The sequence below is a fragment of the Ambystoma mexicanum genome, chromosome 3q (assembly GCF_040938575.1).
Source record: "Ambystoma mexicanum isolate Mex_15411 chromosome 3q, UKY_AmexF1_1, whole genome shotgun sequence".
In the NCBI taxonomy this organism is placed as follows: domain Eukaryota; kingdom Metazoa; phylum Chordata; class Amphibia; order Caudata; family Ambystomatidae; genus Ambystoma; species Ambystoma mexicanum.
Genome location: NC_090926.1, coordinates 840,706,415 through 840,732,745, shown reverse-complemented (window position 1 = coordinate 840,732,745; position 26,331 = coordinate 840,706,415). Strand labels below are relative to the sequence as shown.

General features: G+C 46.0%; 1 protein-coding gene across 1 annotated transcript in view; it reads right to left on the bottom strand.

Moving 5' to 3' along the window:
* The window catches only part of PCTP (phosphatidylcholine transfer protein), a 436,827-nt gene extending 422,170 nt beyond the window's left edge, over nucleotides 1-14,657 (bottom strand). Inside the window, exon 1 of the mRNA XM_069654937.1 lies at nucleotides 14,414-14,657. Coding sequence (XP_069511038.1) covers nucleotides 14,414-14,545 — 132 coding nt within the window. The 5' untranslated portion in view covers nucleotides 14,546-14,657. The remainder of the gene's footprint in view (nucleotides 1-14,413) is intronic.
* Nucleotides 14,658-26,331: the final 11,674 nt, after the last annotated feature.

Sequence of the window (26,331 nt, the reverse complement as noted above, 5' to 3'; positions counted from 1 at the left end):
TCTCAATTGTGGGCTATTCGCTAACAATCCCTATTTGTCCTAAATGTCCCTCGCCCCATGTCCCTTCCCATTTCTGTTTGTTCTCCAACATGGCTCCTGAGCACTGTAACTCTCTCCTGCTGTCTCTTCCTGCTTTACCCAGTCTCTCCCTGTTTAAATCTAGACTCAAAGACCACCTTCAACAGCTGTGATCTTTTTTCGCTCTATCAGCTTGTGTTTACCTATTTTCACATCTGTGTACCGTTTGATTCAATGAAAAGCGCTTTGGCGTTAAGCGCTATATAGATAAAAACAAAATGCAACCCAAACCTGCAAGAGTGCCCAACTTTTACTTATTTGGTGAAAGGTGTGCAGCAATTTTCACTCTGCAAGTGTTAAAACTTTTTCTCTTAGAGGAACCGAATGGGACTAAGCTGAAAAAAGCTATTTTCCATTCTCATAAATTTTTCTATTAACAAATTGTTCCCAAATTCCAGGTTGGAGGGAGAGAGTGCAGTCAAAACCTTTTTGTGGGATCATTTCACGTGAATCCATCCAACGAGTCAAAGGTTATCATGAATAGAATTTCTGGAAAAGTCCATGTAAGCAGGTTTCACCTTAAGCATATATAAAAACTGTTCATTAAGATCAGAATGAATCCATAGGTAATAGGGTGCATAGACCAATTGGGGATTAAGAAAATTACATTAACCTCTCATAGAGTGTCATTGTTCTTAGAAGCAGTTATCAAAAAATATTCAACAGTTTCTGGGTCATAAGATTAATAGAACCAAGACAGAGGTATTGTTATTCTGGAGGAAAACATTTCTCAATTAATTTTAAACTACTTATAATAATGAACCAAGAGCAAAGCTGAATCTCCTTGGAAAAAGAATGCTAATGAACTAAATAAACTAGAATTCTGCCCATGAGTACATACAAGAGGTCCTCCTGACAAAAAGCACACTATACAACAAAATAATTGCTAAGGCCAATTAAAAAACAAAGGAACTCTTTTCCATCCTCACAGAATTACAATCTCATGTTACCCCGAGTAGAAAGTTGCAACAAAGATGCAAACTGGTGCTCAAACATCCAAAATGCTCTCTGAGACAAAATCACACTACTTAAGTCAAAATTGTAGCTGGAGTGCCAGAATTTGAGTTTACAAAGGTCACAAACTCAGAACTCCTTCAAATTATCTCTAGCCATAAACCCTCAATGTGCCAAGGCAACCCATGCCCGGCAGCAGTCATCAACGACTGTGCCCATCAACTCACCCCGTTCATCACGAATCTCATCAATGCCTCGTTTAAAAACAACTGCTTCCCGACCGATCCTAAAAAACCCATGGGTGTTATACTTGACCCAAACATACCTACTAACTATCACCCAATCACACCAGTGCCCTTCCTACTAAAAATACTATACAGGGTAGCATACCTTCAAATTCAAAACTAACTGGAAACCAATAACCTCCTTGGGTTAAGTCGGTCGGGATTCCGCCTGAGACATGGGACTGAAACAGCCCTCTTGGATTTAAAAATCCAAATGGATGAAGTAAGAGATAAAGGAAAATTAGCCCTGCTTCTCCACCTCGACCTCTCGGTTGCGTTCGATCTCGTTTACCACAATATCCTTTGCAAACACATTGCCACAGAAGCACAATTCTCCCCGAACACCACTCAATGGATACAATCTTTATTAACAGACAGAACAATGAGAGGCTTCTCCCCTAAGGCTTAAGCTCCACCCACTGCTGTCTTATGGGGAGTACCTCAAAGCTTGTGCGTCCCTCCAACATTATATAATATTTTCACTAAACCCCTAATTGACTGCCTTGATGATTTGGTTGCCACCTACATTAATTATGCAGATGACACCCAAATCCTTATCCTTATCACCGGTGATCATGCCACTGACACTGCCACCCTCAATGCCATGTACATAACGATCCAGGCATGGATGGCTCATCATGGACTCTGCCTGAATGACGACGAAAAAAACGAGCTGCTCCTTATAGGATCACAAGTACCTAGGGGATGCCCCTATTCAACGATGTACATAATGTTAATAATGCTGCAATATGTGTCCTTGATTTTTGTACATAGGTAACCATGTAAACTATTGTATCTTCACATGTAAGAAAAGGGCCCAGATGCCCTTGGGTTAGGCGCGCTACATAAATAACAAAATAAATAAATATATATACCAAAAATATACCTAGACATTAAGGTCACTAATAACAAGTCAATTGGGTAAATAAAGTATATTCCATTTATGAATAAAACAAACCCTTGACCAGGAAAGGGGTATGTTTGCCCATTATATTGCATTACCTGTGTGAATGTGAATTTCATTAAAATTGTAGCACTTCAGAAATTCTTATTTATATTGAAGTTCAACTCAGTTTATTTTTGCATCAGTGTTTTTTTGAGATGTGTAATAGCTGGATCCTTTTACTGGGTTGGAAAACCTCTGAAAATGTGTTCTCAGGCTAAACACATTATTGACTGTAGATTTGCATAGACCATCTTTCAACATTCATTTTCAAATAACTCATTGGAATATTTAAACAGATCCATAAATCTGAAAAAACCAGACTTGCAACAATTATTTCTTAATTGACAAATTCTTAACTACTGGCAGACTTCCCTAATGTAATAACTATCCACAATCTACTATATTGCACAGGCCAGGGGGGCAGATATTTATTTTCTTGGTTCTTGGTGGTTTTCTTCAGTGTTTGGACCTCTGCTAATGTTACACAGTTCAATCAACCCCTCAGACAGGTTGAATTGTGTATACTTATTAAGCCTTTTTTCAAGTACTTACAAATCTGTAGCTACCAAAATGTAAATGTTATACAAAGGTAAATGGTGAGTCTTGCAATCATGGACGAGATACATATGAAGCAAGACAAGCATCATATTCTCTTTGAAATGGAAATGTGTGATGGAGGTGGCAAGCAGATTTGAGGTATGCTATGTCTTTAAAATAACAGAAACGGATGAATGAAGATTATTTATTTGATTTATTTATTTATTAATAGAAATTACAGGGAAAGCAATGCATTTTTGGCACAAAAGCTCTTACAGAATTTACGATTGATAACGGAGCAGAGAACATGGGTTCTTTACAATGGGGTGAGAGAATGTGACTTGAATACCAGATGTTGCAGGGGAAGATGGAAACATAAACCAGGGACAAGGAAAGGACAGAATGACATATGTACAGGATGGTGGAGAAAGTGCTAAATTAAGGGTGAATTAAAGGTGGAGGATTGATGGAAGAGTGATGTAGGATTGTCCATGAAGGATAGGGAGAGGAAAGCAGGATGATGCCGTAACACAGAGTGCAAGGAAACAGGTTCTTCAGGAAGAGGGAGAGCTTTGAGGTTGAATTTAAAGAAGAAGAGCATTCCAAAGTAGATTAGTACGAAGAGAGAGAGTGGAAATGAGAGGAAACGAGAGGCAGCACAGGGGGTTCCAGTGGTGCCAGGGAGGTGAACTGAGGTAGATCTTAACAAGCTAGAAGGAGAGTAGCGAGTGAGACGAGCTGATAGGGTGGGGCGAGTCCATGGATAGTTTTGAAGATGATGGGAAGAAGGTTATACTTAGTCCTTTGTTTTATAGATAGCCAGCTAGATTGGCAACGGGCAGAGGAGGTTAAGGTAAAGTGAGAAAGATTGAAACGTGTGTGGACTGCGAAGTTGAGGACTTGATCAAGAGGTGAAAAAGCATAGTTGTGAAGGTCATAGAGGAGAATGGCAAAGTAGTCAGATCTAGAAAGGACTAAGGCAGAGATAAGCTGTTTAACAGTATTGAAAGGAAGAGGATTACAGATTTTTCTGATATTGAGGTGGTTGAGCATGGCTGCAATAGCAGATATGGAGATGAAGAGTGAGACATTGTGTGATGGGTTGAAGAGGACACAAAGGTTATGAGCAGAAGCAGAGTAATGAAGGTAGTCCGGAGAGAAGAAAAGAAGAGAAGTCTAGGAAGAGGTAGCCGGATTGGCTGGGAAGAAGAGAACTTCAGTCTTAAGGGAGTTGAGCAAGAACGAGTGAGATGCCATCGAACAATTGGCAGAGAGACAGTTTGAAATGTTTGACAACAGCTCGTCGGATAAGGAATGAAAGGAGAAAATGATCTGAGTTTGAGTTGATATGAGAACCCGTAGGAGGAGATCAGGGCACCAAGAGCGCAAGCATAGAGAGTGAAGAGAAGTGGACCAACGACGGAACTTTGTGGAACTCCAACTTTAAAGGGGGTGAGTGCAGAGGTAAGGCTTTTCCAGGATGCCTGAAAGTGTCTGAGGGCAAAGTCTGAAGCAAACCATGTGAGAGCCTTATCTCTGATGCCAAGGAGAGAGAATGTAGAGACTAGGGCAGAATGGTTGACAGTATTGAAGGTAGCAGAGGAGAATGGCAAAGTAGTCAGATCTAGAAAGGACTAAGGCAGAGATTAGCTGTTTAACAGTATTGAAAGGAAGAGGATTACAGATTTTTCTGATATTGAGGTGGTTGAGCATGGCTGCAATAGCAGATATGGAGATGAAGAGTGAGACATTGTGTGATGGGTTGAAGAGGACACAAAGGTTATGAGCAGAAGCAGAGTAATGAAGGTAGTCCGGAGAGAAGAAAAGAAGAGAAGTCTAGGAAGAGGTAGCCTGATTGGCTGGGAAGAAGAGAACTTCAGTCTTAAGGGAGTTGAGCAAGAACGAGTGAGATGCCATCGAACAATTGGCAGAGAGACAGTTTGAAATGTTTGACAACAGCTCGTCGGATAAGGAATGAAAGGAGAAAATGATCTGAGTTTGAGTTGATATGAGAACCCGTAGGAGGAGATCAGGGCACCAAGAGCGCAAGCATAGAGAGTGAAGAGAAGTGGACCAACGACAGAACTTTGTGGAACTCCAACTTCAAAGGGGGTGAGTGCAGAGGTAAGGCTTTTCCAGGATGCCTGAAAGTGTCTGAGGGCAAAGTCTGAAGCAAACCATGTGAGAGCCGTATGTCTGATGCCAAGGAGAGAGAATGTAGAGACTAGGGCAGAATGGTTAACAGTATTGAAGGCAGCAGAGGAGAATGGCAAAGTAGTCAGATCTAGAAAGGACTGAGGCAGAGACTTTAGCTGTTTAACAGTATTGAAAGGAAGAGGATTACTGATTTTTCTGATATTGAGGTGGTTGAGCCTGGGTTCTCATGTGAGAGCCTTATCTCTGATGCCAAGGAGAGAGAATGTAGAGACTAGGGCAGAATGGTTGACAGTATTGAAGGTAGCAGAGAAGTGGAGAAGAATAATAATAGATGAAAGGTTTGCATGCTGAGAGGAAGAGATGAAGTTGCTGACATTGAGAAGAGCTGTCTCAGTGGAATGCAAAAGTTGCAAGCAAGAATGTAGTATGTCGCAGGGGTTGTGTGTATCAGGGAACTCAGTGAGTCGACTGAACACTACTCACTCTAGGAATTTGTAATACTGTGGTAGAAGTTAGAAAGGACGAACGTGGGCAGGACAGTTAGGATCCAGACCAGGTTTCTTAATCAGATGGATAACACTAGCTATTTTATAGGATGAGGGGAAAGTGGCATTGTCAAGAGAGGAGGTGAAGAGGGAAGTAAGATGTGGAGCAACACTCAGAGATATGTGCTTGACAATGTGCAGGGACAGTAGGTCAGTGGGGGGACAGGGAGGGTTTGCCTTGAGGAGTAGCACAATAATCTCATCAGTGCTGATGGGGGCAAATGAAGAAATAATAGCAGTTGGTGTGGTGGAGGAAAGTGAGCATGAGGTGGGGATAAAAAGGTAATTAGCAAGGGTATTGCGAATGGTAGAAACTTTAGATGCAAGGTGGTGAGAAATATAATTTGCAGAAAGAGTAAAGGAGAAGGTGCTGGATCTAGGAGGTGTGAGAATTGAGTAGAGAGATTTTTGCAGGTGCCTAGTTTGGGAGGATGGAGACAAAATAAGAAAGAGATAGAAGTCACATTTGGCAGAGCCAAGAGTAGATGAATAGTTTTGAAGAGCAGGGAGATAGAGTTGGAGTAGGAGTGAGTGTAGTAAGAGAGTAGTGAGAGCAAAGTAGAGCATAAAGAGCAGTGTTGAAGTTAGTGAAGGCTTCTTCAGTGGATGGAAAGGTGAGTTCAGCGTAGGAGGAGAGAGAGGTGTAGGTCAGAGAAGTAGTCAGGAAGCTTGGAGGAGGGAAACTTGTGCTTTAAAATAGTTCTAGTAGATGGAGGGAGTGAGGAAGAAGCAGGAATGAACATTGAGGCAAAGACTATAGCATGACCGGGGGAAAATGTGCGTTGGTGATATCAGAGGCGGAGAGTTGAGAGGAGATGAGAATAAGGTCAAGGGTGTTTCCATTTGATTGGGTGGGCAGAGAGCGGACAGAAGAGAGTGAAATGTTAAGTAGAAGAGAGTTAAAGTCAATGGATAGAGCATCAGAGAGAGAGGGGAGGTTGTAGTCACCAATGAGGTGGTGACCGTGAGGGAGAGTGTCAATTAGTTGGGACATGAGGTTGAAGAATTGACCTACGGGATGAGGTGGCCAGTAGAGAGAGATAATATATATGCCATAGAGTGCAGTGATTGTGGAGATAGTGTATTTGAATGAGGGAGAATTAGCGGGAGATAGAAGAGTAGGTGAGATAGGAAGTTTGGAGGATGAAAACATTCCTAAACCACCACCCCTGCCAGTGGGGAGGGGAGAATGAGTGAAGGTGTAGACAGGGGCATTAAAAGCAGCCAGGTTTGCAGACCCAGAGGGAGAGATCCAGCTTTCAATAAGGGTAATGAGGTCAAGAGAAGGAGAATTGGAAAGGAGAAATCAGAGGTAAAGGAGATTGTATTGCAGACAGACTGTGCATTTGCATAATTAATGATCTACTATCATATGCCTGGGAACTTCTGGTTTCACCTCAGACTGGAAGGTCCTGCCCGAGTAATTTCATAAATATGTGCAGTCTGCTTTGATGAGAGAGAGGGTATCTTTCCCTATGGCCCCCAAAAAAAGAATGTAAAGCTGCATCACAAATTCTGCAATTGAATCTGATGTATGCAGCACATTCAGGCAAACTGATGCCATGTCATTATTGAAGCATTAAGACCTACAGTGACAGGCTGAATTGGCCGGTAACGGCCCAGGGTCCAAGTGATAGGCCTGATACGATCTAGCCCGCCAAAGAGGCTATTATTGCTATTAGCACTCTGTGGCTGAGCCCCAAGGTATTAATAGTGTTTTTTTTTTAAAAGAAAACATACCCACAGTGTGTGTGCAGTTCACAGGATGTCAGGAAAATGGTAGATGGGCTCCAGGCAAAACCTGCCTTCTATTTCTGTTGTGTGGGAGAGAGGATAGAGGAACAGGTAAGTGGGGGAGTGAGGAATGGGCGGAAGGAGTGGTCAACCATATAGTCTATAGGGTAGAAGGGTACAGAACCTACTCGGAGACCAAGGCACCGATTAGGCTCGACAAATAATGCTAATCTCAAGCAAGGTGTCATATGTTTTGGTGGACATGACATTAATTAAAACACATTCACTGGATTTATAAGAATGTCGAAGCATTTACATAAAACGAGGGAGCTCGTGAAAAAAAATGCTTCTTTCCCGAGGGCAGACACACGTCCCTGAGACACAAGTGCATACATTTAGAGTTCCCAGCAATGACAATGAACCTTCACACCCTCTCCATAGTGACAATAGAATAGCATTTTTACTATTAACACTTCATTAATGAACACATATTTATAATATGTTTAACAATGCTTAAAAAGTATGCTAATAGGGGGCGCTGTTGCGCACAGAGGAAGATGGCCGCTTCTGTGTGAGCTCCGGAGTGAACCAGGGCCGAGCTCCAAATATATCCGCACAACGGGTCCGGTTACACCCGGGCGACGCACGGAGGGTGCGGTGGTGACTGGGCTACCCGGAGGTGAAATTCTGGGCCGAACGCCTGCTGCTATCCTGACTTATCGCGGCTCTGGAGAGCGCCCGCGCCGGGGGCCTTTACGCGGCCGCCTTGAAGAGGGGAGGAGCCCGGGAGAAAGCGAGCGCAATCCGCGGCCTGCTCGCGGAGGAACCTTCATTACTGGCCTCTCCCCACCGCGCTGCTTAACCCGGCTGGATACTGTGGCCCTCATCTCGGCCCCTCGGCATCGCCCCACCGTCCATCGACTGCTACGGCGGAACACGGGAACCTTGCCTGCCTGGCGGGAGCCGACGGCTACATTTCCTAACTGCTAATCGGGCCCCCGACGGCCCTCGCTCCAGAGGCTTGAGGTCTCCTCTACGGCACGGTCTCTTGACCCCCCCCCCTCCCGTGGCTTGACAACGCACGACCTGAACATTGGGGGCCCAGAGTTGGTCCGCTGGGGGTTGCCGAGGAGGGACGACACTCGATCACGCGACCCTGCGCACCGGAGGCATCGGGGACGCCTGTCGGCGGGTGTGCTGAGGGTCGTGGTGGCCTGGGGCGATCAGTCCATACAAATAACAGCGGATAATGCCCAAGAGCCTGGGATCCAAGAAGACTAGGGGGGCCATCGACAAGTACACCACAAATATCCAGAAGGAAACCACCTCGCAGATGGAGCCCCCGGCGCCCACCCCAGATCAACAAACGACACCGCAAGCTCAGATGGACCCCCAAGCGGTGTTCCTCGCTATGCAGCAGGGGTTCGGCGCCCTGAACGACAAACTCGACGGGATCACTGCAAATGTGGCATCCATTAAGGCTAAACTGGATAAAACTACGACGCGCATAGCCGAAGCGGAAACCAGAATATCAGGCGCGGAGGAGGCGCTCGAAAACCTGAAAAGCACGGTGTCCACAATGGCGATTGAACTGGGAACTGTTAAATCTAAATGCGAGGACTTGGAGGCGAGATCAAGACGCAACAACATCCGTATTGTAGGGGTGCCTGAAGATGCGACGAAGGGCTCTATGGAGAAAGGAGTTGAGGCCCTCCTCCGCGACCTGCTGGGCGACCCAGGGTGGTCCCCCATGTTCCTAATAGAGCGTGCACACAGATCTATGGCTCCAAAGCCGAAACCCGGTGCGTACCCGAGACCAATAATCGCACGTGTGCTTAACTACAGGGACAGGGACTTGATATTACGTACGGCAAGAGAGAAGCAGGAGCTGAGATGGAAGGCTAGCGTGATACGGATCTTCCCTGACTTTACACTGGCGGTGCAACAAGAAAGGAAACAATTCACGGGTGTCAAGAAACTGCTAAGGGAACGACAGGTCCAATATGCAATGCTCTACCCGGCGAGACTGAAGATCCTGTACAAGAACAAAGTCCATTTCTTCACCTTCCCTGAGGAGGCCGCCAACTTTGTGGAGACGCACATCCCTACGGTCGTGGGGAGCGCCGAGGACGCTAATCAAGAGTGACTTCCCTGGGGAGGGCCCGGAGAGGTACGGCAATGCATGCCCGCTCCACTTACTTCAACAGTTCTCCCCGGAGGGGGACACTCATTAAGGTGGGAAATCAGTGTCTACGGTTTGTGCTACGTGGGGACTGTCCTTGCCGCCATTAATATGTGTGAGAGTAATGCCGGACCCGATTAAGTGTTTTGTTTTTTTCTAAGTCTGAAAGAGCATCGGCCCTGGGGATCTCCGCAGGCCCCCCAATTGCAGGTGCATATGCTAAAAGTTAGTGGGGGGGAGGGGGTTTCTTTAAGCACAGTAGAAGTTCGGGGTGCTGTGAGGGTGGGGGGAGGTGGGATCGGGACGGAAGTGGGGATGTGTTATTGTTATGGGGAGAAAGTTAAAAGCACGAGGTTACAACATACTTGCACGAATGGGAACTATATGAGACACTCTTCTACAGATTCACAATGCATTCACACTGAACGGGATGGCGGGTAGGAGCTCTGAGAATATCAGAATCATGAGTTGGAATGTTCGGGGCCTGGGTTCCAAGGTTAAGAAAAGGAAAATCATGGCCTACATTAACAGACATGCTCCACAAATCCTATTCTTACAGGAGACACACATTGGCCCGCAACACGGGGAACAACTGGCGCCGAAGTGGGGAACCCATCAATACTTCACAACCTACTCGAATAGGGCCAGGGGAGTAGCAATACTGTTACACAGAACCCTCCGATTTACGTGCAAGGAGGTGAGGTGTGATCCAGGGGGCAGGTATGTCTTGGTACATGGCAATTTGCAAGATAGAGAGGTGGTCCTCCTCAATATCTACGGTCCCAACCTGGATGACCCGGTGTTTTACACCGAACTCTTCGGGTTGCTGGCCCACTATCCAACTGCTCGCCTGATTTGCGGGGGGGACTTCAATACCATTTTGAATGTGGACATGGATCGCACCTCAACACAGGTGAGAACTTTGACTAAGGCCGCCCAAGCGATAATGGCTCATATGGCAGACCTGGGGCTAAAAGATGCATGGAGGACATTACACCCATCCGAGAGGGGATACACCTATTACTCCACGGTGCACGACATGCATTCCAGGATAGACATGTGGCTACTAGACAACGTAGTGTTGGCCTGGGTACTCGCAGCACAGATACTGCCCAGGACGTTCTCTGACCACTCACCGATAGTGCTGGACCTCCGAATACCGGGCGAAGCAGTGAATAGACCCCCTTGGAGGTTTAAACCTGCAGCGCTGCGTGACCTGGTCTATAGGAACACGCTGGAACAGCACATACTGGAGTATTTTGCATTTAATGATAATTCTGTGTCTCGCCAGGCGACTTTGTGGCAAGCATTCAAGGTGTGTATTAGAGGCGCCTCTATATCGAGTGAGAGTGGCATCCTCAAAGATATAAGGAATAGGATGCAGCGCCTCGAAACACAAATAGCTGCTACACAGTCACAATATGAGCTTCAACCGACGCCTCAGTTAGCCTTAGACCTAAAAAACGCACTGGACGAATTCAATGAGGCGGCGGATCAAGAGATCCGCTACTTTGACAGACCGGCGGCCGCTCGCCGCTATGGTGAGAGCGAGCGACCGGGGAGGCTGTTGGCCAGAGCGGTAAGGGGGGAGAGGGGTCCGACCGACATTCCATGTATAACAACGGCGGAGGGCACGGTTACTACAGATCAGGGCAGTATACGCTCCACGTTTCATAAATTCTACGAGGAGCTATACTCACCCCAGTCAGACGCCACTGAAGGTGAGATCGAGCAGTATCTATCCCGTATCCCGACGACCCTGCTGGCTGCAAACACGAGAGAGGTGTTGGAAAGCCCGATAACTGAGGCGGAAGTGATAAGGGCCATCGAAGCTCTCCCGAACGGGAAGGCCCCGGGTACAGATGGCCTAAGCGCAGAATTTTATAAAGCATTTAAGCTCCTACTGGCACCCAGGTTACTGGCTATGTGGACCGAGGCCCTGGAGGGAGGGGAGCTCCCAGCGTCCACGAGGGAAGCGGTGATAACACTGTTGCTTAAGACTGATAAACCCCCAGAGGACTGCGGGTCTTATAGACCTCTATCACTAATTAACACAGATGCCAAATTGTTAGCAAAGATACTGGCCACAAGACTGACACCGTGGATGCCATTCATGGTCCACGAAGATCAGGCCGGATTCATCCCCGGCAGGTCAGCAGCTACTAATATTAGGAAATGCCATGAGGTCCTAACCACGACCCCCCCGGATCAGCAGGCGATAGCGGTGTCGCTGGATATGCGCAAAGCATTCGACACGGTGTCCTGGCCATTCCTGTTTGGGGTATTGCGAAATTACGGATTTGGCCCGAACTTCCTGAGATGGGTAAAGTTACTGTACACGTCCCCACAGGCCAGGATTAGAATTAACGGCACCCTAACAGAGCAGATTGAGCTCCGGGGGGGCACGAGACAAGGTTGCCCGCTCTCGCCATTGCTGTTTGCTCTGATAATTGAACCATTAGCAGACGAACTGAGGGCTCTCGCCGGCATCTGTGGGCTAAAAATAGGGGCAACAATGCACATTATAAACCTGTACGCAGACGACATTCTGCTATATTTGAGAGATCCAGACAGAACACTGGGGAGGGTCCTGGCGGTGGTGGAGAGGTTTGGTGGACTCTCGGGACTCAGACTTAACATTAATAAATCAGAAGTGTTCCCTATCACAGGGGCCACAGAGAAGCCACGGGGCCTGCATGGGCTACAGTGGTGCCCGACGCATGTTCTATATCTGGGAGCATGGATTGCTCGGACTGCTCAGCTATCCCGAGCATTGAACTACAACCTGCTTGTGGACTCGTTGTGCCTGAAACTAAAGCGCTGGGGGGCCCTCCCGGTATCCATGATGGGTAAGATCGCACTGGTGAAAATGATAATCCTTCCTAAGCTATTTTACCTATTTAGCACGGTGCCGGTGTGGCCGGGGCGTGTTTTATTCACTAAAATCGCGGGCGCGTGCTCCTCATTTGTATGGGATGGCCATCCGAGAGTGGGCTGGGGGACACTTACAAACGACTACATGTACGGTGGCTTGATGGCCCCAGACTTTGAACTCTACTACCTGAGCGCGCAGGCACAACATGCGAACCAATGGGCGACGACATTTATCAACCCAGCGGGCCCAGTACCTAACCAACTGGAAAAAGAGGCCACACTAGCACTCCACCAAATTACACGGTCAGGTGTTAAGCATTATAACTCCCTGAGACCTTCTAAAGTGGTGATCACTGCGTGGTCCAGGATTGTTGAAATGTACAATACTGAAAGGATATACCACCCTAGTATGCCGCTCTGGGGTATGCCGCAGACTCCTTTTACGTCAGAGGGAGAGACGGCCCGCCACTGGTCTGCTAAGGGCATAACACAATGGGGGCAGATATTTGTGGACAGGCAGTTCATTCGATGGGAGGATATCAGGGAGGAGGTGGGTAACACACCTACGGCTAGGCGACAATACTCTGGTCTGCGGGCAGCTACACAAAATATATGGCCAACCTTCCCTGATGAACCCCCAGTCAACATGGGACTGGGATACATGTTTATGGGGGGACGCCAAAAAATAACAGCTTCCACACTGTACAAGACCATACTCCACACACGCCCACAAGAGCAGCGTCCGGCAAGGGCAAAATGGGAACAGGACCTTGGAGAAGAGGTGGGGGAAGAGGAGTGGTCTCAATACTGTGCACTCGTGAAACAGATATCCTGCAATTCCAAATACAGGCTAATCCACTATAAAATTCTTCAGAGAACACATTACACCCCAGAGAAACTCAAACGCATATACCCAACCATGACAGGGGAATGCCCGAGATGCCATGCGGACAATGCTGGCATTTATCACATGCTTTGGGGGTGCAGTGCACTGAGGGGATACTGGGAAGCTGTATGTCAGACGATAGACGAGATGGCAGACCACCCACTAGAGTGGACCCCACGATTATGCCTGTTGGGGTCAATTGAGAAAATAAGCCCGAGTTGGCGAAAGCTTCTGAATGTAAGTCTGCTCCTCGCCAAAAGGGCGATCCTCCTCAGATGGAAGAGTGCGCACTCCCCTACTAAGGCGGACTGGGAAAGGGACATGGCATGGGCGAACGACATGGAGGAACTGTATATTGATACTGTGCTCCCAGCCTCGCGCCCGAAAAACATTTGGGGCAGGTACAAACAGTATCTCGCCGAGAAAAGCGGACTTGAACAACTTGATGCTGTAATGTGATTCATATTGTAAAATGTAATGTCTATAATTATGATGTCTCTGTAACCAAGTGAAAGTAGTGACCAAGTGCAACAAAAATAAAGGTTTTAAAAAAAAAAAAAAAGTATGCTAATAGATATTACCATGTGACGATGACAACACTGTCAAGATAGAGGCAGAATCCAGTACAATCAGAATAGACATCTAGTATTGGAGCATGTAAATTGTGCTGGGTTATATTTATATATCATAGCATAGTCAGAAGTCTTCACGACTACATAAACAGATGCCCCAGAAACATAATAAATACATACATTTTGCTTTTAAATATTCGGAATACACACAAAACTGGAATTCAGTGTTAGGTGGCCCCCAGAAATAAATAACTAATGACAATGGCAGCACGTCCATGCCAACAACTGGGATAGTTCTTTCCAATTAATGGGGAATATATGCTCTCTCTTTGTCATGCTACATGTGATAATAAAACGTGCTTGATGATGACTGCCTAAAAATAAAGTGTACACTTAGCAATTGTGAAACGTAATTCTCAAAACGTGCAGTGTGTGATGGGTCCTTCTTTGCCTCAATGCACGTTCGGATGGAAAGTGAAAGTAAAACAATGCTACGCTTGGCTTTTGACAGACGGCAACACACCTCACCGGAAACCGCAACGTCACGGCTCATAATGTGAATGCTCGTTTTATTTAGGCAAACCCCAATGCGATTCTGGTTTGATTAGATTATAATATATGGAGGGTAGATACCATTTAAGAAGTTGCATCGTTAATGCCGTACCTTGTCATAAAGCCGATAGATTTGTATTCCCATTGTCTCGGTGAAGAGCTCCCAATCTCCCGAAATCATGGGGTTGTCAAGCTCTCCCCATGCCGCCTGGAACTGCTCCTCTGAAAAGTGGAGGAGCTCCATGAATACTGTATCACAGGACCTGCAGCTACAAGAAACGCCACTGTCAGCCTCGCGGAAGGCTCTGCCAGGGAGAAAGAGAGATGCTTCCGGGTTCGTTGGGCTGAGTTGTTGCAGCAGGTCAGGGCAGCATTCCACATGAATGATAGTATGTTTTCTGCTGATCTTTCAGACGCATGGGAAATGACAGATACTGCATAGAGGGCAGGTAGATAAAGAATGTAGCGTGAATTATCCCCAGAAATGCGCACTAGAAAAAGGAAACATATGTTACCCTTTGCTTACTTATAAGCGGGATGTTTCATGTTTGTATTTTTAGGCGACATTTGGGTGCCGTTTTACTGCAGACATGTGTAGTCAGCATACTTGCCAACCCTACAGATTTAGGCAGTAGGCTACTGCCTTTTAAGCAGTCCTACCGACTACAGATTCCAGTGACAGATCCTAATGCTTTTTACAGTGGCAAATAATTTATGTGACTCTAGGGCAGGCTCCAGGACAAAGCATGCAACACATTAATTAGTCTGTCTGTACAGTGGACTGGTAAGTGATTACTTTGATTGGGCTCAGACCTGACAGCTAATTGACTCTGTCCTGCACTCTTGCTGGGACAACCCTTAGGTCAACCACCAGTGAAGGCAAGTGGCAGTGTGTACACCATCACACAGCATCTGCCTATCAGACTGAGGGGGGTATCAGTCACCATGTCATTCAGTGTTCAACTTACAATAAATATGTACTGCATAGGCTACTGCTAGAGAACAGTGGCAAACGTTATCTACCAGCTCTATGTGATTACCTTCTGTGAAGTTAGGTAATTGAATTTGGTGTTAAGTTACCATTGCAGAATGATACATTTTTAACATTTTAACATCTTATTGTGCTGTTTGATGAGTTGTGTATTTTAGAATGCTTCAATGGTGCCAACAATGTATATTTAGTGTTTTCCTGTGATGTCATTGTTATGGGAATTATTATTTGTGATCACAGAATGTTGGCAAGTATGAGTCAGGGCCCCAATTACCACCATGCAATATGATATGAGCTTGAAAGCCAGATCTGGCTGATTATTTTATACCATATATGTGCCTCTATAATTTTCACACAGAATACATAATTCATTGGTTCAAACAAATATGCATAACATGAGTGTTTTGAACACATTCTTTTTGTCAACAAAGTAGACACATGAGAATAGCCAGTTTTCCAGAATTACAAAAATAAGTGTTGTTAGTGCTTATATTTAGTTTGGAGTAGGCAAGGGTTGAGGGGTTGCTAATGGCTCCTTCCCAGTGAGCTGTGAAACTGGCTATTCCCACTCTCCATTTCAAATGAATTGCGGCTGCCTAGCCTCCTCGTAAAACAAGCATTGGTAATGCCAATAGTTTTGCTGTTTACTGCTGTTCTTTGCATTTTGCATTTATAGGCACTAGGGTGCAAGGAGGAAAGTGCAAAGTGTAAAAGGAGGATGCAAAAAGGTGTGCAGATGTGCAATGGAATGAGAAGGGGAATAGAGCAACAGAAGAAGCCATTGATAGAGGGTGCAGATGATGAGCAAAAGGCAATATGAGCGAGGAAGAGTGAGAGGGTAAGCAATAAAACTCGAGTGTGAGTGGAAGGACAAGAGGGGATAGGGCGCGAGAGTAAGGTGGGTTGATGGGGATTAGAGTGGGTAGGGTGGGGCAGGGTGGGTGTGTGTGAGAATACAGGGTGTAGGGTGGGTGCCGCTAGCGAGAGGGAGTTAGGGTATGTGATCGGGGTAAAAAGAGGGGGTAGAACTGAGAAGAAAAAGATGGTTAGGATTGGTGGATGGGGTAGAGAGAGGGGTAGGTTTGCATGGCAGTAGAGAGAGAGGGTAGTTTGGGTTGGTGGGAGTAGAGCGAGTGAGGGTATCGTGCATGGGGGTATTGAGTGGGGGTAGGGTAGGTGGGTGGCGATGGAGAGGTGGGTTTAGGGTGGGTGGGGTAGAGACAGTGGGTATATGGAGGGTGGGGTAGATAGAGTGGGGGTATTTAGAGAGAGTGGTTTAGGTGAGAGTGGGGATAGCGTGGGTGGATTGGAGTAGAGGGAGTGGATGTACAGAATGGGGGCAGGGTAAGTGGGGTAGAAAACAGGGCTAGAGTCGGTGAGGGTTTGGGGGCTGGATTGGGTGTAGCTTGGGTGGGGTTAGAGAGAATGGCGTTTGTGTGGGTTGGATCAGAGAGTGTGGGGTGGGGTGCGTGGGGGTAGAGAAAGTGGGGATAGGGTAGGTGGGTGTAGAGAGGTGGAGATAAGGTGAATGGGGGTAGATAAAGTGGGAGGTGGGTGGGGTAGAGATGGTGGGGTAGGTTGAGTGGGGTTAGAGAGAGTGGGAGTAGGTTTGATGGGTGGGTGTAGAGTGAGCTGGAGTAGAGAGAACAGGTATAGGTGGGTGGGGTAGGACAGAGCGGTTGGGATAGAGAGAGTGGGGGTAGGTGGGTGGGGGTAGAGAGAGTGGAGGTAGGGTGTGGGGAAAGAGAGAGTGGGGTATGTAGAGAGAGTGGGGCTGCGTGGGAGTAGACAGAGTGGGGGTTGGTCGGAGTAGAGAGAGGGAGGGTAGGGTGGTTAAGCTGGGGTTAGAGAGTGGGGGTGCAGGGAGTGGGGCAGGGTGGTGGGGGTTAAAGAAAGTGGGGCTAGGTTAGGTGGGTGTGAGAGAATGGGGCTAGGGTGGGTGGGAGTAGGGTAGATGTGTGCGGGTAGGGTGAGTGGGGGCAGAGAGTTGGGATAGGGAGTGTGGGCATAGGGCAGGTGGGGATAGAGAAGCAGGGTTATGGTGGGTGTGTGTAGAGAGGGTGGGGTTAGGTTGAGTGGGTGGGGTAGAGAGAGTGGAGTTAGGTGTGGTGGGTGGAATTAGAGTGAGTGAGTGTAGGGTTGGTGGGGGTAGAGACTTGGTTTAGGGCCTACTGCAACTCTCTCTACCCCCACAGGATGTGTGGGGGGAGAAATAGTGCTGATGGGGGTAGAGAAAGTGTGGGTATTTCTTTTGACGGCTAAAATCTTTATTTGTACCTTCTGAAATAAAAGCATATGGCTAGTTTGGACAATATGGCCAAATATAGCCACAGTAAAAATAAATTGTGAAATGCCTGCAAAAACAGCAGTTAACTTCAGTTAGCAAAATACAATCACTATTTATTTTAAAATCCAAAAGAAAGTTGCATCTTTTTGGTTAAAAGATGGAATGCCACTGAATATTTGTTTTTTTTTATGACTGGAGGGACAGCCCTGGATTCGGACAGGATATAGCGGGCTGAATGGTCAAAGTATGTATACATTGGGTGGTCCTGTCCTCCCTGAGTTTTTTATGCTGCACACAATTTGAGGTAGTAGATGATTCAACCTTCCTAGTTGCCCCATGCAAAGGTACAGGGATCCCGAACATGGGGTGAGAAAACAACCATTAGCAATGTTTGGTTTTTTGTGGTAGCCTTATTTTTATTTCTTAAATGGCTTTTTCTTGTAAATTTTGTAAAAACAAACATTAAATTAGATTCAAATGTATAGGAAAAGAGGAAAGCATGGAAAGCACAGTCAAGCACCAAGATTTTAACATTACATGATTCAATCAAAAACTGGTAAAGAACCCGACGAACCATTGCCAAGGATGGCACTGAAAAGGAACAAGAACCTTAAAGATCTACTGACTCATGCCAGGTCCCGACGAATACCAACAAGATCCATACTATGGAACATGCGGGAAATCAGAGGGCACCACCCATGCGGTACATGCCAAGCTTAATCCTCACCGCCAATGGGAGCCAGTTCAGAGATTTCAGTCCTGGAGAGATACAATTGCTGGGCTTAAGGCCAAGGACAAGTCTCACAATCCTGTTTTGGATGAGTTGCAGAGGGCGGAGAGTAGAGGCAGGCAGTTTTAGATTGAGGCTGTTGCAGTAGTCCAGCTAGAGAGAACCAGAGCTCTGGATACAGTCGGCTTCTGCGTGAAGGAGAGAAAAGGAAGAATACCTCTGAGGAGGTGCAGCTGGTAGTGTGACTTCTTAGAGACGTAATCATCATATGAAATCATCCCTGGCCAAACAATGATCACCGGGGACCACAGCATGCTGTAACACAGCGTTACAGAGTCTCACCTTCTGATAGTAGGGTCGACCAGTCTTATCCTACCGCAGGCACCAGACTCACAGTAGATTGAACGTGTGCCGCCCTTGTGCCAATCCCCTAATCTATAGTAAATGACAGTGGGAGAAAATTAAATGGACGGTTTGCTTCGATCCGATTGGCATATCATTGCAATCCATGGCAAATACCTAACCATAAAATGTCAACTGCTGCCAAATGGTGTGAGGACCTGCCATGCTATTTGATGGAAAATGCCTATTCAGAGGCCAAAACTCTTGGCTGTGCATTGGTTGTTTCTGTCTCAACACCAACTACATGGACTACATGGCACTAGCTTGCCAATGCAGACCCTACTGTGTCACCATGGGACTTGCTTCCACAGGTAAAGTAAGCGCCAACTCTTCTATGGAGCTCTAACCTTATCAAGGTTTTCATTCAATGATGTTCAAGACCCAAGATGATTGCTGTGGACAGAGTCAAAAGATTCACTTAATTGGCTAATCTTAACTTAAAATTTTGAGAGTGCTTTCTGCTCTGTGTTGTTCAATTTAGGGAGGGAACACTTTTTCGTGAGCCAGCGTGAGAGGGAAACACGTGTCGGTACCCACATCCACTTAGATGTGCCACTAACTGGACACATTAGGTAAGACCGACATTTACATTTGTGCCACGATGGAGATGGGGGTAATATGCACCTTCATTCATTCATGTCTGTACCTTAGAGGGTGGAGCCATAGTGGGAACCCAACAATTCCAAATGCAGGAACCATCTTCTGGAAGCTGTTAAATGGAATCTACAGCTGAATCAGCCATATTAAAAATGATTTTTTCCTTTCTTCCTAAGCCAAGGTCAGTTGTTTCTGTCTGCAGTAACACAACATTTTGTGTTAGTCTATTAAATTTGAACACACATGAATGTATAATATAAAACCAACTATTTTTGAAATTTGAGTAGTTATGGGGCATCCATTTCTGTGTGGACTTTGGTACTAATATGGCCAGTGGGTCTGAGGAGCCAACTCAGGTCTCTATATTTGTCTACCTCATAACTGTTGGTGTTTATTCTGCCGATGACCCGATTACACTGTATTCTAGGACACCAATTCATGATGGTTGCACTTTACCTGGTTTACACCCACGGTCTACTTTAGAGATATTTATCTAGGTAGCAGTAGAAGCAGCAGCAGGCTGTTACCTATGTTTACAGATCAATTTTAATTGTATATTTGGTTTTTAACCTATCGTACCATGTTGTCATCTAAATATAGGGTCTTATGAGTTTATGTCTCCTGTTTTCTTTTATAATGTAAATTTTGTATCTCCTGAAGAAGACGTCACTACAATAGAGTATTACGTCGAAACCGGTAGAGAAACTTGAGATGAGGTTGTGGTTGAATATTCTTGTGACCCATCTAAACTGTTTGGCCACCTTTATCATCTATTGTGGCCAAGCATAATGACTTCACATTCTTTCTATAAACAATCTTATTGATGAATCATATGTCATGGTTTTTATAGATTTTATATATTTTGTATCCCTTGGAGTTTTGTATGAATAGTTGTATGGTTGATGTTTACTTGTGGATGAATGATTGTACGATTGAATAGGATGTATTTTATTATTACATAGATGTGTTCTTAAAGTCTTTTCCTGCTATGTAATTGTTGCCATTAAGTGCAGATTAAAATCATGATTTGAGTCATATATTTAAATTGTATCAGGTTTAATAACATTTCTTGATACCTACTTTCGAATTGTATCCTCTGGTTGGCTTTCTGTGATTAATTGTTATATTAATACCCTTATACAGAGTGGGGGGTTCCCTGTGTCTGTCAGAAAATATATTTTTGGCTTTGGGGAGATCATCTTCCTCGCCCTCATAAGTGGCACAGTCATGCTGGTGCAAGTCTTCATCTGTGCACGGTTCCATGAGGAACATGGCAGGGTTCACTCTTTTACACCTTACAACGTGGATATGTGAGCTTCAGAGAATAATCTCGTACGCTGATGCCCGCTGGGTGATGAGAGTGGATTTGGATCGTTCTATCATAGCAAATACTGAGGGTTCCACATCACTGATGGTGGAACTTTTCTCAATTGCAAAGGCAGCTGCAGCAAGAGGTTGTTTGCATGCAAAATGTCCCTGCATCACTGAGTCTAGTGTACTGCTGCAGTATGCCAGTGGCTTGTGGTCCATGTGCTATTTTGGTTAGTACCACTGTCATAAGTATACCATTTGAGTGTGAGAATATGTAAAACTTCTGCATGTAGTCTGGGGTGACAAGAACAGGGACTGTTGAAATCACTTCCTTTAGATCATTGAAACTCTGAATAATGTTTGCAGCCTTGCAAGAGTGGCCTTGTGTATGCTGCATTGTCCAGTATCCACGCCTTGCAATAATTACATAGCCCTAGGAATTTCTGCATGTCCTTTACTGTAACTGGTTTGGGCTTGGCGCGCTCTGTCACTGCCCTGTCAGGGATAATTCTTTTACCGGCTGCAGAAATGAGCTGTCCTAAATAGAGCACATCATGCTGGCAGTACTGGAGCTTAGCCTTCTCGACTTTATACCCTTTACTGGCTAGCAGTTGCAACAGGGCAATGGAGTCTCTGTGACAGTCCTATTCACTGTCACTGCACACCAATAAATTGTCTACTTACTGAATTACTGTACTGGGTACCTGGTTGTTCTCTAGGTCTTCGCGCAGAATTCTATTGAATATACTGGGACTCTCGTAGTACCCTTGGGGCAAACATGTATGTTCATAGCGCTTCCGGCCATGTGTGAATGCAGTGAGGTACTGTGAGTCTAGGTGCTGGGGTACTGAGAAAAAGTCATTCTTTAAATCAACAACTGTAAAATGGGTAATTTCCTCGGGGACACTGCACAAAATGGATGCCAGGTTTGGAACGAGAGGACATTTTTTTAATACAACATCATTGAGGGGGTGGAGATCCTGGATCATCCTCCAACTACCCCAACACCTTTTTAATGAGTATATGGGCGTATTGCATGGCGAGGTACAGGGTACTATGATCCCTTTGTGTAGTAAGGCTTGTATTGTTTCTCTGATCCCTTCTTCCGCCTCCTTCTGCCTGGCTGCACGGGGGTGGTGTGACAACAGCCATGAGTGGGCTCTGTACACTTGGGTACTGTCCCATGATCTCACAGGAGATGCATATTACAAGTATCATTTACCCATCATCATTGTTGTCCTCAAAAAGTTCAGAATCTGTCAACTCCTTCAGGGGTACTGTGGGGTCGATACATAAAACTGTACGCCACTGGCATCCCTGAGTATCGTTACCTATGATCACAATTCTTTTGTCCCACACTAGCAGCCCCTCCAAATCCAGTGATAGTATAGTGCCTGCCACCAGTTATGGGGACACCACAGCCTAAAAATGAAATCAGTCCGTACTCTCCAGCAAGTTCTGGTAATCTGGGGCACAGCTTTTGCAAGCACTGTAATGCCATAAATGAACATGTCAGGGTTGACAGGGATGCCTCGTACCACCACATCACGAGAATTGATCTCATTGAGCACATGCCAGGTGTTGCACAGATGATACCGCTGTCTGTGAGTGAGATCGTCATTTTGAGCTTGCTTAGCAGATCCCTGCTGAGCAAGTTGACAGGAGAGCTCTCAAAGTACAAGAGGGGGCCCTTACGACCTTGTCCCCCAACCCTTGCATCTAATTCTTTTGTGTATGGAACCGTTAAAACCGCCTCAGAGAATGCCTGTGTGTCGAGAGTTTTGCCTGGTAACGGGAAGTCACCTTCGCTGATGCACAACTTCGCTGCTCCTGAGTCCACCGTAAAGATGATTTGTTTGTTCCCTATCTCTGCCCCCACCAACGGTTTGTCTTCTGGGTTTAGGGTAATTGACAGGACTGGACACGCAAGCGCTCCTTGTGGACTGTCCTAGTCAGGGTATGTGTTGGTCCCAGCGAACGAGAAAGAGTTTCCCCCTACCACTGTAGCACCTTGAAACGGTGCCACTGTGCCATTAGGCAAGCTGCTAAAGGCGTTCATGTCCCCTGCTTGCTGCGTGTTGAGGCAGAGCTTATAATGCTGTACTGACTGTTGCGGGTGCCGCAGTGGATAGGGACCCGGTATCTGTGGGGGTAGCTGCATGTAGGCTTTATGGAACTCACACAGTATCGAGGACATCTTGGGGGGTGGACCTGGAGGGGGTCCTCTGTGGTAGGGGTGTCATTTTCCTGGCCTAGTTATACTCCTCACCTTGCCTGCTCCTGCACTCTCTTGAAAAATGTCCCCACTTCCTGCGTGTCCAACACTGCCCTGTTCCTCCTCCTCTTGGCCCCATACCCCCAAACCAACCTCCTCTCGGTCCTCGAAACCCACCTCGGCCTTGTTGTTGTCCTCCTTGCCATGGTGGCCCATATGATTGCGGGTTTCCACCCCACTGTCCTTGCCCTCCTTCAGCCCACATTGCGGCTATTCTGGCATTTGTAGCATTAGGGCCATACCGTCCCTCTCCCGTTTGTTTCAGTGTTGGCCCTGATGCCACCACAGCTACTTTAGCTAGTTTGTTTTGCACAAGTTTCGCTTCCTCTGACTGTCACCTCCCAAAATGGTGAACTATAATGCTTTGAATCTCAGGCCCCACTTTCATTTCGATCCCTGCTATTTTATCAAGCGCTTTCTGCACTTCCTTGGGTAGGCCCTGTTTCACTATAAAATAGAAAAAGGGTGTTGACTGGTCCCAGACGTTGCCCGTTTGTACCCTCCACATCTCTTGGACCCTGAGGATAAATAGTGCAGTGTCCTCATTATCCCCCATGGTACATTGCATGATTGACTGGATATCTGGTGTATCTAGGAACGCTTGCCGCAGTGCATCCCAGACCCTGGCTCTAATCTTATTGAACCAGGCTCCATCATGGGCATCGTTACTCAGTGTTACTCCTGGGTATCGCACCTTCACCTACACATCTGCAGCTTGGTCCCCAACTGCGGCCACCAATAATCTTTTAATGTCTCCTATTGCCAAGAGCACAGCTGCTGTGTTTTTTTCAAAAACATATATCCATTTCCCTGCTCCCGTCGTAAGTGGCGTGAGTGCCTTAATGAGGTTATTCTTGTCCATCTGTGTCCATGGTACATATTGTGGTCTCCCTGCTACCTTGTGTATCAGTGGCACTTGCATTCTCATCTTGCTTTTTCCGCCCTTAGTTACACTTCGCTTTTTAACTTAGATTAAGATTGTTTAGCTACCTGCACAGAAGTCCAGGAAAGCCGCATCTCGGGTCATAGATTTTCAACCATCAGAAAAATAGTGAGGCTTTCTTAGAAAATGCCCAGATTCTAGGCTTCTGCATTTATTGGGAATTTAGAGAGATAGTGGGGAACTAATAAGACAACTTTATGTGGGCATTCACCTTCAGAGAATTTGACACACCTTGCAGATTTCTTTGGCTACAAACCCTTGCTGCTGCCGTATGCTGGTCAATCAGGGTCCACAATGTCTGTCCATGCATGCCCTTTTAGCATTTTAAAATATGATGAGGAACATTTTACAGTTCTTTAGCGGCTCCTGCAGTTAGTAATGTTCACTTTCTTTGTGTGACGGTTAGCAGAATTGTCTCAAAAGGGGAGCTAGCTTTCACTTGAAGGAGCCTGTTCTATATCAATACTGGCTGCTGTGGTGTACTGGAGTGAGGAGTTGGAGACAGAGGTGGCATTTCAATATGATTTTTATTTAAAGAAAGAAGAAAACAACTAAGTTTGCCTAGTTCTAAAGGGTGGCCCCTACCTAATAAAGGAATAACTGGGTTGCTTGCTGTCAGGGCGGAAATGTAAATTAATATCCGCCCTCTGTCCAAAAATCTCCTCTACACTAGCCCTACCACTAAACAACAGAAAAACCTAAATTGTACCAGGAGAATGACTCCCTTCTACTGGTTCTGCAGGGATCAGCCCTATGGGCAATGTTCAAGAGTCTTTATTTCACTTCAGTTCTTCTTTTTGAAGAGAAAATGCCAGGAGAATGACCCCCTTCTCCTAGCTCGACCAGTTCAACATTGTCTTGACTGTCCTTTACAATCTTTAGATTTAGCTTCTGATTCAACAAATATGCCCCCAGGAGAGTGACTCCCTTCTCCTGGTTCTGTGACTCAAAGTGCTCTTCTATCTGTTTTTCACAATAGTTCTTATGAGCCTTTCTAATTTCCTCCAGGCTTCTCCAAGCCTCTCTGGGGGCTCTCTTGAATGTATCACGCTCTTTATCTCCGATGTTAAGAATCTTGTCCCACTTACTGAGAAGAGGGATACTGTGCCCTAGGCTTGGTCACGTGACTACTGTTAGAACAGTTATTGAAATGAAGGAGATTCCTCACAAGGCTTTCTTCACAACTCTTATCCTCAATGTGTTTACTGGGATGAGGGCGACCACTCACAATGCTTTTTTCACAATTCTTATTCTCAGTTCTGCTTACTGGAACGAGGTAGATCACTCCCGAGGCTTTTGTCACAATTCTTATTTAGTAATACCCAATTTGATTGAATAGAAATGTCTGCATGGACATTTTGACCAAATTCGGGCAGTATCATTAGTTCAAAGCCCAAAATACCGAACATGGGGAGCTGGGAGTGCGGGGGTGTCCCCCGTTCCCCATGTTCAGTATTATGGGCTTTGGGCATTGCAGGTTTGTCCCACGCATCCTTGACATTGGAAGCGGGGGACTCAAAACCAAAAACAAAAAGGGACCCTACGACATCAGCTCCAGAGAGGGTAAGTACGGGTATCAGGGTTTATTATGAGGCTGATTACGGCATAGGGATTTTGGTAGTTTCACCGTAGGTCAAACAGATTTGCGGCAGAATCGACTATGGTCAATTCCGCTGCGAACATTTTGACTTCACTCAAACAACCCCAATCCTTCTTATTCTCAATCTGCTGACTGAGACGAAGGAGATCAATACTGAGGCTTTCTTCACAATTCATATTCGCGATGTCCTTACTGAGATGAGGCAGCTCACTCCCAAGGATTTCTTGACAATTTCTATTCTTAATGGGGTTAAGACGAGGGAATCACTCCCAAAGCTTGCTTCACATGCCCCCACTTCCCTACCGTGTCTCCCGTAGCTCCTGCTATGTTTACTTGGTTGTAGCATGTCACTGGTTCTTCCTGGGGTGGCAGGCTTCTGCGTTCCCAGCGAACACTTGTTCGGCTTCACTCTTCTCCCTCTGCGATCCCTCCATGTCTCTGTTTGTGTTCTGGGCAGGCAGTATCAGAGTAGTTGTAGGTCCACTCGGTCCATCTCCTCGAGATCACGCCATTGTCTCCTGGATTCCAGCTACCATTTCGTCTTGCTCTTGCTTGGCCATAGAAGTACTCCTCTGTTCTTCGGCTGCTGGAGTCTTTGCAGTGTCTGGGTTGCTCCTGCAGCATCCCATCTTGTTGGGCTGGGTCCTCCCCAACGGAGTGCCATAGTCCACCATCGGGCTTAGTTGTATACTCCTCTTGACTCCTTGGGGCTATCTTGTCCCATTATCTTTCACATGAGTGTTCTACATGACTCTGTGAATGTTCTTGTTCTTCTCAGTACCTTCATAGTACAAATCATGTTTAGACTGAGTGTTCATATTACGTTTTCTAATCTTCCGGGAAGAAGACAAGGAGTATCACAATAGTATAAAGTAATACTGTTAGCCTGAACCT